Genomic DNA, 11,635 nt, shown 5'->3' with positions numbered 1-11,635 from the left:
CCTCATTGCTGATCTGTTTCTTAATGCGTACGAGTCAAAATTTCTTCTCGGATTGGCATTATCAAAACAAGGGAACTTTGCTAAGAAGTTTAACTTGAGCTTCAGGTATGTTGATGATCTGATATGGTTCAATAACAATCAAATAGTAACTTCACTTCCACTGATTTACCCACCTGAGCTGGGGATAAACCTCCTCCTCAACATGTATGGTCTTAGTCAATCTTTATATAATATTTATAGTTATATCATTCTTAAAGATGAACAACTGCCTTGCCTTTGCACGTGTTTGTGACAGATGCCACCGGTGGGACAGGATACGATCACCTGTTAGCATTCATAAACACATGCTCGCAATATAGTCGGAAACGTACAGTTGTCTCTGCCATTTATGATTATGGAAAGAGTTTTGTTGCTTTTATTTACATTTAGACATCGTCTTTCCTACACTACACCAACCAGCTATAGCACATGTGCCAACCCACAAGTGTCCACGAGAGCGAAATATTAATGTTAATGTCCACTACAATCTGATACTAGTTTGGCTGGGGTAATTTTTGTGAATACTTGGTAATCCGACGTAACACAGTAAGATGTTTAAAGTCTCTACAGAAAACATCCTACGTCAACTTGCCTTGTGGCCACAATATGTATTATGGTTTATTTAACCAACACAAATACAGCTGTCAAATTGAGGAGAAACAAACTATCCCCAATGTCCCTGGATGAGCTGTGTGTGTCGACAAAGCTGATGTTGTGAATATGTGTTAATTATGTACGCTAATCGAATTCTTGCCTAAAAAACACTGTTGCAAGGTGTTTTTCATTTTTAAAACATCAGGCTCTAGTTTTAACAAAAGTAACATCTGGTTTTGTAGCTGTAGCTGATAAAAAATATCTAGTCTCAATACAAAATCTCAGAGAACCCCCCCCCCCCCCCCCCACCCCCCCCCCCACACACACACACACAGACACGTACACCCCTCTCCCCACACACCAGAATACTAAATGGTCGGTCACTTCCGTAGTAGTCGTGGTTGCGTAAACATATTGACCTGACCATGACATACCTATCTGTAGGAGGAGTCGATATCCAAGTGCACGACCTTCACGGACTTTGATATCCGTCTGTGATAACTATGTAGGACGACATAACTAGCAAGCTGTGTGATAGGGGTGTCAGCTGTTGGGATGGGGGCGCTACAAATACTACTTCTAACTTACTTACTGCTCGTCAACAGTGAGTCCAAGAAAAATGTCGTCCTTATATTTGGTGAGTACATGTTGATGTGTAGATGCAGCTGGTGCAGGCAGGCAGACAGGGGTGGACCTGGATCAGATCACACCTGGGAGGTAAACGCGAGGCGTGTACTCAACACATCGTCACAAACATGCCAGTGCATTATGTTGCATGAATGATTGTTTGTATTTAGGTTTCAATACTTTGCGAGCTACGGGGAACTAGGGGCTTCTCACAGTATTCCTAGAGGTAGGCATTAAACACTTGCGAGTGGGACACGCAATAACCTACGAGCTTCGAGCTACGAGCAACGCACACACATACATTACATAAGACTTAATTTTAGTGTATAGCGATTGTTATTAGCCAGGTAATGAGAAATACTTCTTAGGGACTCGAAAACACAGTTCGCGGGGATAATGTAGTTAATCTGTTGTGGTATGAAACCGGCCATTCGCTTTTTCCATCCATCATGGCCAACCAATAATCTATTTATGATGTAAAACTAGAGGCAAAAGTATATATTCCAGGAGCTTCTGGAACAAGTATCTTTGCATATACGTTCAGAGGTAAACCTTTTTAGCATGACGATGTGTTTCTCAAGTGGAAAAGAGTTCAACGACGATTGAATTCACTGTATGACCTAGGGGCAAGTCATTTATTATAGTCATTTATGTCACAGGGAATCAGGAGAGGGTTACCGAAACAATATGACACTGTCTAGGGAAGAGTTACAAAAAACACTGCAAATATTTGGAGAGGGTCATGAAGAAATGGACATTTTCTACTAAAATATAAAGTGCTTACACATTTTGTCTTTTCAGGAAGGGTGATGAAAAAATGTAAAAGGACATGGGGAGGGTCATCCGAAAATATGACAAGCATTATCGAGAGGGTCATTATTTTCAGCACATTAATGCGTCAAAAACCTCTCACTCACCCACCCCTATAAATGACCGGTCCCCTAGGTGACGATGCCGGCTTCCAGATGGGCGCCTACAACAACACGGCCTGCAAGACGCCAAACTTCGACAAGCTGGCCGCTAGGAGTATCGTCTTCAAACATGGCTACACCTCCGTCAGCAGCTGCTCGCCCAGCAGGTAAGAAGGAGAGGGAGATGAACAACAGGTCGATATTCACTATAGTCCGTTTGCTGCAAAATCGCACCGATGAAATGCAATATAGAGATAAATCTGAAAACAACAATTCGTCTTAAATGGTATTAAAGTTGTTTATGTGTCTAAACCAACTCGTCACTATAATTCCAGACATTGTCATGAAGTAGAGTAAAATATAGTTCTATCCTGTTCTCTCTCAGAGTATGACATGAATGCTCAGTCTTGCACCATGTTTACACAAACACATGGTATATCCGAGCGTTCTGTCGTCAGATCCGTGCTCCTGACAGGGTTGCCCCAACATCAGAACGGTATGTACGGCCTTCAGCACGAGCCCCACCACTTCAGCTCCATGGACGCTGTCCAGAGTTTACCGGTCATACTAAACACAGCTGGAATACGCACGGGTAATTAGACAAGAAGTTCACTTGCTACTGTTCTTGTGTATCAGTGGGTACGTACATATCAAGGGCGTGTTGTGACTCTGTAAATGTATGCCTACATTTAAGGTATCATTGGCAAGAAGCACGTGGCGCCGGACACAGTGTACAAGTTTGACTACGCCCAGACGGAGGAGAATAATGACATGAACCAGGTGGGGAGGAACATCACCTACATGAGGAACTATGTCAGACAGTTCCTCCAGCAGAAGGATGACAGGTGAGATGTTGGTGGTGAGGTTGTTCTAAGCGATGATGATGATGATGATTTAACTTGTAGGTGACATAGTGTTGGTCATGCTGATAAAGAGAATACATTAACACGACTAAGCATCTCTCTCTTCATTACTGGCTTTTCTCCAATATGTGATTTCACAAGACGCGAGGGTGAAATTCTATTTATCATCCCAAATATGTATTTCCAACTTTTTTTCAGTTTGTAAAGAGTAAGCACAGGTGTCTTCGTGGCCATGAGTGTAAAACGGTATAGCTAACAAGCTTCAGTGGCAATCTCGGCTGTTTCCGTCAAGCCTGAAATCACTCTGTTGACAGACTGCTTCAGTGGCAGAGAGATTAGTGATCTCATTTGATTGTGACGTCATGGTAACCAATGACGTTACTGTGATCTGCAAATCGTTGTAGTACATTTCTATTGCAGCGACATCTCCAAGGAAATATTGATTGGTCTCACCCAAGCGATATAGCCTGTGGAACCACAGTTTGGATGATAATATTTTTTTTAGCCATCCTCGTCACGCTTCTAGTTATATACACTCTTCAAAAAAAGACACGCATAGTTAAAAAATAAGGATGTTTATTAAGCGGATGTAAAAGTATCTACACATGATATGCGTGAACACAATCAAATGAAATTAGACACAGTGATCGACAAAAGCATTGTCATTGTCAGCATAACGTCAGTTCAGTCATTGCACATGTGTAGCCACAAGGGGGCGTCATGGTCAGTATCTGGTCACACCACCTCTTGCAGTCGTCACTGCTCGACACCTCCTTGGCATAGATTGCACAAATCGTCGGAATTTTTCGTGGAGACTTCTTTGCTATTTCTCCTGTAAGGCGTTGGCGAGTTGTGCCAGTGTGTGGGGGCGCAGGTGACGTTGACGGACGCGTCGATCAAGTTCGTCCCACAAATGTTCAATCGGGTTGAGATCAGGCGATTTGGACGGACATGGAAGGACATTGATGTTCTCATTAACAAGGAAATTAACTGTTGCACGTGCTGTGTGGGGCCGAGCATTGTCATGTTGGAACAGCTCCCTCTGGCGGTCCAAAGTTGAGAGGAGGAGGAGGTGAGGACGCAGAATTTGGTCTATGTATCGGTTTGTTGTTTTTCGATCTCCGTTCACGTCAGACAATTCGTAATGAACTTATGAATTTTGTACGGTCTTTTATAGTCAGTGTCTCTACTCTTGTTTCCAACATTTTGCACGTGTATTGTGCTGAAAACGTGTTCTGAAAGCAATTTCCGTGCATCCTTTGCAATTTTGCTAATAAACGTTTGCCCTGGACAACCTCTACCCGTGTAGGATATGGCTCACCACACCATGACACTCCCTCCACCAAATCGGTCCACCTGTCGAACGCAGTTCGGCGCAAAACGGTCATGTCGACGTCGGTATACACGTTGATCCCGTCTTTGAAGAAGAAAACGTGACTCATCGCTGAACTAAACGCGTCGCCAGTTCCTAAGATCCCATGCCTGTGCTCTGTTGCACCACCGATCACGTCGTTGAAGGTGTAGGCGTCGCAAGACAGGTCCAACTTTTGGTTGTCTCGCTCGAATTCCCACTTCCCTCAGACGATTTCTGATGGTTTGGTCGGAAATTCTTTGCATACCAGGCACTTGTCCTGCAGTGTCCGTTGCTGTAGCAAATCGATTCCGAAGGTGATGCAACCGGATGTACCGATCCGGAGCAGGAGTGGTCACTCCTGGTCTTCCTCTTCTGGGATGATCTTGAGTCGAATTAGTGCGGGTATATCGATCCCCTAGTCGAGATATGGTGCTTTGGTGAGTGTCGAAGTGTCTTGCAACGACAGACTGGGACTCCCCTGCTTCCAAACGTCCAATGGCGATATTTCGGTCAGCTGCAGTTAATCTTCGCAATTTCCGTGCATCCTTTGCAATTTTGCTAATAAACGTTTACAAAAAAAATTCTGAGATGTGTTTGCGCACAATGCACAACAAACATGACATGATTAACGTAAATCAAACATAGGAATTGTCTTTATGACGATTGTTGGGAAAAAAATCTAATTGGAATGCTCAAAACACCTATGCGTTTCTTTTTTTGAAGAGTGTAGATATTAAAGTGTTTGTGTTTTCTGAAAAAGGCCATTTTTCCTGTATCTGGCTTTTCACGACCCTCACCGATGTAACAACATTCCCCTGTACGGGCAGTTTTGTGAGAAATTCGGGAACAGGCAGCCTGGCATGGGGGTCATCCCTGACTGGACACCGTCTTACTACAAGCCGGAAGATGTGGAGGTTCCTTACTTTCTGCCGGACACGCTCACCACCAGGCAGGACCTGGCGAACATGTACACCACGTATAGCAGGATGGACCAAGGTATACATAGATAGATGTACAGTTACTGCTACTGTACACCACGTACAGTGTAAGATATATATAGATAGATGGACTGTAAAAGTTTATGTACACCCCATACAGGACGGACCACGATATATATATATTTACTGAACCGCAAAAGAAACGTCACCATGGATATGTATTATATATATATATGAGAAACCTTAGCTGTACAAACACTGTAAACATACTTTGAGATATATTAAAAAGATGAAACTGTCATCAAGGTTGAAATTAAAGTGTCAAAAGTTTTTAAAGTGAAACACAACACTAGTCTCTGAGAAAATTGCATCAAAAGTCAGTATCTCGTGTGTCCGGCATCTGCATTGATGACTGCCGTGCAACGTCGATACATGGAATGGATGAGGCGGTTGATGAAGGCCATAGACACTTGAGCCCACACTCTGAAGAACGCCTGATGCAGTTCAGCTGCAGTTGTCGAATTGGATCGGACGTCATTCAGCCGTCTTTGAATCTCGTCCAACAGATGCATAATGGGATTTAGATTGGGACTGAGGGCAGGCCACTGCATGGTTCTGATGCCATTCTGCTGGAGGAAGTCTCTTGTTGCTCTCGCAGTGTGGGCACGGGCGTTATCATGCTGAAACTCGTGGTTGCGGCGACGTGCCAAATGAGGTATGACGTGTGGTCCCAATGTACTGAGCTGCTGTTACACCATTGCCTCTCCCTGGACGGATGTTCTGGTAGACCACAGGGCCGATTCTCTGTGCAAAACCAAGTCCACCCCACATCATGATGCTCGGACCACCCAACTGGTCTCTCTCAACAACACAAGCTTCCGAATAACGTTCCCCACGGCGTCGCCAGACTCTCTCTCTCTCTCTCTCTGCCATCTGCTGTTGAGATATGGTAACGGCTCTTGTCCGAGAGGAGGACTCTTCTCCACTGCTGGTGGCGCCAATGCTGGTGCTGTGTTGCCCACTGAAGACGGTCCAGGCGATGACGTGGTGTCAGAATGACAGTGGAGGTGTTTGCTTGTCAATCGTCGACGCACGGCGTCCGCACTAATATGTCGCTGGTGAGTCCCCATTGTCTGTCGAGCAGTTTCCGTAACAGTAACAAAGCATCTTGAAGATGCTGTCCCATAATCGGGTGGTGACCCTTGGTATTCCACTGCGTGGTCGGTCATCTGTAGTGTTGGTGACTGGTACCGTTGCTGGAGCCTGTATACGGTCCTTACGTGGTTTTGAAATGCATTGGCTACTTGCTGGGCGGTTTGTCCAGCTTGCAATCGTCCAGAGGCTTGGCGTCGCTGATTTCTTCTCTGTGGTAGCAATTCAATAACGAATGAATGTTATCCGAACAGGGTGGATTTAATAGGGCAAGAAATGGGGGAACGCATGTGCATTTCAATTTACACGGAACTCACGTTCATCGGGTTACCATGGCCGTTGCCATGATGCGTTTGGGCGATCGGTTTTATTGTCATCTGCTTTGTTTTTTTAATCATCAAATTTCATTTTTCGGACAAGGTAATGTTACATTTTCGAAACTTTGACAAAAATTACCCAGATATTTAAATGACAACTTTTCATGCAATGTTACTTGGGGTGACGTTTCTTTTGCGGTTCAGTACATATGTATATATTTTAAAAAGATGGAATGTAATAGTTTATGTACACCACGTATAGGACGGACCAGGATATAGATATAGATAGATGGAATGTAAAAAATTATGTACACCACGAAAAGGACGGACCACATTTTATATAGATAGATGGACCGTAATAGATTATGTACAATACGTATAGGACGGACCACAATTTATATAGATAGATGGACTGTAATAGTTTATGTACAATACGTATAGGACGGACCAACATTTATATAGATAGATGGACTGTAATACTAGTAGTTTATGTACAATACCTATAGGACGGACCACAATATATATAGATAGATGGACTGTAATACTAGTAGTTTATGTACAATACCTATAGGACGGACCACAATTTATATAGATAGATGGACTGTAATACTAGTAGTTTATGTACAATACCTATAGGACGGACCACAATTTATATAGATAGATGGACTGTAGTAGTTTATGTACAATACGTATAGGACGGACCACAATTTATATAGATAGATGGACTGTAATACTAGTAGTTTATGTACAATACCTATAGGACGGACCACAATATATATAGATAGATGGACTGTAATAGTTTATGTACAATACCTATAGGACGGACCACAATTTATATAGATAGATGGACTGTAATAGTTTATGTACAATACCTATAGGACGGACCACAATTTATATAGATAGATGAACTGTAGTAGTTTATGTACAATACCTATAGGACGGACCACAATTTATATAGATAGATGGACTGTAATAGTTTATGTACAATACGTATAGGACGGACCACAATTTATATCGATAGATGGACTGTAATAGTTTATATACAATACGTATAGGAAGGACCACAATTTATATAGATAGATGGACTGTAATAGTTTATGTACAATACGTATAGGACGGACCACAATTTATATAGATAGATGGACTGTAGTAGTTTATGTACAATACCTATAGGACGGACCACAATTTATATAGATAGATGGACTGTAATAGTTTATATACAATACGTATAGGACGGACCACAATTTATATAGATAGATGGACTGTAATAGTTTATATACAATACGTATAGGACGGACCACAATATATATAGATAGATGGACTGTAATAGTTTATGTACAATACGTATTGGACAGACCACAATATATATCGATAGATGGACTGTAATAGTTTATGTACAATACCTATAGGACGGACCACAATTTATATAGATAGATGGACTGTAATAGTTTATATACAATACTTATAGGACGGACCACAATTTATATAGATAGATGGACTGTAATAGTTTATATACAATACGTATAGGACGGACCACAATATATATCGATAGATGGACTGTAATAGTTTATGTACAATACGTATAGGACGGACCACAATTTATATAGATAGATGGACAGTAATGGCTTATGTACGCCACGTACAGCAGGATAAACCAACGTATATATACATAGATGTAGTTGTACAGCTGGATAGACCTCGGTATAATCATAGACAGACAGACAGACAGACAGACAGACGGACGGACGGACGGACGGACGGACAGATAGATAGTAACAGTTTATGTACCCCACGAACAAGAGGATGGACCACGGCATCTACAGGAGGAGGTAGAGTAATAATGTACGTGCACCATGTACGCGCGGATAGACCAAGGTGTATAGAGATACCTGTACAGTAATAGTTTATGTACACTGCGTACAGCAGGATAGACCAAGGTGTATAGAGATACCTGTACAGTAATAGTTTATGTACACTGCGTACAGCAGGATAGACCAAGGTGTATAGAGATACCTGTACAGTAATAGTTTATGTACACTGCGTACAGCAGGATAGACCAAGGTGTATAGATAGAAGACAGGGAATAATGATAATATCTAAAATGTCCAGGGTTAACATATTCACTGAAATATTCCCTGTACTCATATTACAAGATTAGTAAAACCCTTTAACATATTCCAGGTAATACAATACATTCGTTTTATATCAGGTATTGGGTTGTTTTTGGGCGAGTTGGAAGCCGCAGGTCACATGAACGACACTCTCATCCTCTACACGGCCGACAACGGTATTCCCTTCCCTGGCGCCAAGACCAACCTGTATGACCCGGGGCAGGGGGAGCCTATGATGATCTCATCGCCTCTACACAAGGAGTCTTGGGGCACAGTAAGCTTGATGATCACACCTGCAGATTGGGTGGGGTGGTCTGCGATGCGTCCCTCGACTCTACACAGGGAGGAGTCGGGGGCACAGTAAGCTTGATGATCAGACCTGGGGATTGGGTGGGGTGGTCTGCGATGCGTCCCTTGACTCTACACAGGGAGGAGTCGGGAGCCAGTAAGCTTGATGATCACACCTGCGGATTGGGTGGGGTGGTCTGCGATGCGTCCCTCGACTCTACACAGGGAGGAGTCGGGGGCACAGTAAGCTTGATGATCAGACCTGGGGATTGGGTGGGGTGGTCTGCGATGCGTCCCTCGACTCTACACAGGGAGGAGTCTTTGGGCACAGTAAGCTTGAAAATCAAACCTGGGTCAAGAATATAGTCCTCAAGCAGAATGCACAATATGGAAAGGTGTCCACTATATAATTCTGTGATTTATATGAGTGTTTGCTTGAAGGTATCTGACGCCCTCGGTAGCACTATGGACTTTACGCCCACGATACTCGACTGGTTTGGCGTGAACTACCCTCAGTACAACATGCTGGGCAGGAAGGTGCAGCTGACCGGAAAGTCCCTCCTCCCAGTGACTGTCAACCCCGACACCACGGCGGAAGACTTCACCTACGTCTTCTCTAGTCATGACCTGCACGAAGTCACCATGTACTATCCTATGAGAGTTCTCCGGACCACGACGTGGAAGCTCATCCACAATTTAAACTTCGAAGCTCCGTATCCGATCGCCGTCGATTGCTACCAGTCGCCTTCCTACCTTGAGATCATCAACAAGACCATGGCTGGAGAGAAGACAGGTTGGTTCAAAGATCTAGAGCACTACTACTACAGAGACCAATGGGAACTGTTCCACCTTGACAGTGACCCTATGGAGCTGATCAACTTGGCGTACACATCTGAGTACAGGGATGTGTTCACCAACATGCAGAATACGTTACTCAACTGGCAGAACGTCACACATGATCCCTGGATCTGTTCCCCGACAGGGGTGTTGAAGGAGGGGAAGTGTATGACGTTGTTTAATGGCGCCAAACAGTTCGGGAGGGAGAGGAGGTCCAGTGAGTTTCTTGGAGCAGGAAGTTTGTAGCATGTCACGAAAGCTGTACTGTCATTCTTGAAAATTATAAACGTTATGACATTATCAACTTAATAGGATATATTTCAATAAAAATAGATGGGAACATGACATGGATTGCTCAGTTTTACATAAATGAAGATATATAACCTTCGTGACGGAAATGCAACCTCATCTGAAATGAATGAATAATGTGGAGACCGCTTCAGACAGTCGGCGAGGTCGGACATGTTTTCAGTCACTCTCGCCTGTTAGAATTTGTCAGAATCAAAAACTGATTTATTTTGTTGCTATATTTACTACTGTTTGGTATTATTGTTGTAGCTCGGACTTCTCGCCCCGCGTGGCTGGTATCAGTTTTCAATGACTGTGTTGTGGCGAGCTCGTATAAGGAGAGCGATAATGACGGGGTTGGTTTGACTTTGAAGAAACGTCTGATGCGAAATTTGCGGGAGATAATATCACCAAATTTAAAAAAAAACAAAAAACGCAAACCTCAAGACATGACTCAAAGTGAAACGAGACTGTCTCCGTGGTCTAGTGGTAGAGCGTCCGCCCGGAGAGCGGAAGGTCCGGGGTTCACGTCAAATGAGTTATGTATATAACGTTGGTATAAATTAAATTGTTGAGCAGCTGAGAAATCCAAAGGTAATACTACGTCTATTTTGTTGACATTTGACATGCCTCATCTTCCTGAACACGTCAAAATGTATTTTTGATCATTCCGTGTTCGTCCGTTGTTCCATCAGCTGTTAGGTGCTGTGAATGTCATCATTTTGCAGAAGCTGCAGTATGTGCAAGGTGCAATGAGGACCATAAAGTTGATTATTGTAAGGCCGATGGTGTCTCAAATGTCGTAACTGTGGGGGTAATCACTATGCTGCTTACCGACAATGTGAGAACTATAAGGAGGCAGTATCTATATGTGATAGATGAGTTGAAATAGGAATCTATGCCGAGGCCACTCGCATTGTTCAGGTCACTCACTCCGCTTCTTACGTACCTACTTTAACAGGCAACAGTGTTGTCACTGCTTCACCTGCTAATGCTCCATTTGAGATGCAGTCTACACGTTCACCCAGATCACCTACGGTTCCATCTGCTGTTCCGTCTGCTGGTCCCCCCGTTGTTCCTGGTTGTTCTTGTACCTGTCAAGTACATCCCAGCCAACTCCCCTAGTTGCAAAAGCTGCTGGTTCACTAGTCCAGACTCCTATCCTAGGCACTTCCCCTCAAATTTTCATGACCTTTTTGTTCGAGTTCATTCCTGGTTGCTTCAGAGCAACTAGTAAAGAAGATCAAATTGATCGAATTGTGTCAACTGCTAAAACTCATCTCCTGATTGATGTCTTAAAGGAGATAATTGAACAG

General features: G+C 43.3%; 1 protein-coding gene across 1 annotated transcript; it reads left to right on the top strand.

Moving 5' to 3' along the window:
* The first annotated feature begins 1,151 nt into the window (after positions 1 to 1,151).
* On the top strand, positions 1,152 to 10,897 carry LOC139455666 (N-sulphoglucosamine sulphohydrolase-like). Its single transcript, XM_071237224.1, has 7 exons — positions 1,152 to 1,270; positions 2,206 to 2,338; positions 2,630 to 2,763; positions 2,866 to 3,016; positions 5,149 to 5,384; positions 9,005 to 9,180; positions 9,636 to 10,897. The coding sequence occupies exons 1-7, from the start codon at positions 1,189 to 1,191 to the stop codon at positions 10,275 to 10,277; spliced, it is 1,554 nt and encodes a 517-aa protein (XP_071093325.1). The 5' UTR covers positions 1,152 to 1,188; the 3' UTR covers positions 10,278 to 10,897.
* The last annotated feature ends 738 nt before the right edge of the window (positions 10,898 to 11,635 follow it).

Source organism: Haliotis cracherodii, unplaced genomic scaffold (assembly GCF_022045235.1).
Source record: "Haliotis cracherodii isolate W230 unplaced genomic scaffold, xgHalCrac1.p SCAF_11, whole genome shotgun sequence".
NCBI classification, from domain to species: domain Eukaryota; kingdom Metazoa; phylum Mollusca; class Gastropoda; order Lepetellida; family Haliotidae; genus Haliotis; species Haliotis cracherodii.
Note: the sequence above shows the minus strand (reverse complement) of the source record. Positions and strands in the feature narration are given on the sequence as shown.

Excerpts from the sequence above, each read along its gene's own strand:
- LOC139455666 (XM_071237224.1), top strand. The coding sequence starts at position 1,189 with ATGGGGGCGCTACAAATACTACTTCTAACTTACTTACTGCTCGTCAAC. Across the intron at positions 2,764-2,865 it reads CACAGCTGGAATACGCACGG|GTATCATTGGCAAGAAGCAC; the intron begins GTAATTAGACAA and ends CCTACATTTAAG. Across the intron at positions 5,385-9,004 it reads GTATAGCAGGATGGACCAAG|GTATTGGGTTGTTTTTGGGC; the intron begins GTATACATAGAT and ends GTTTTATATCAG.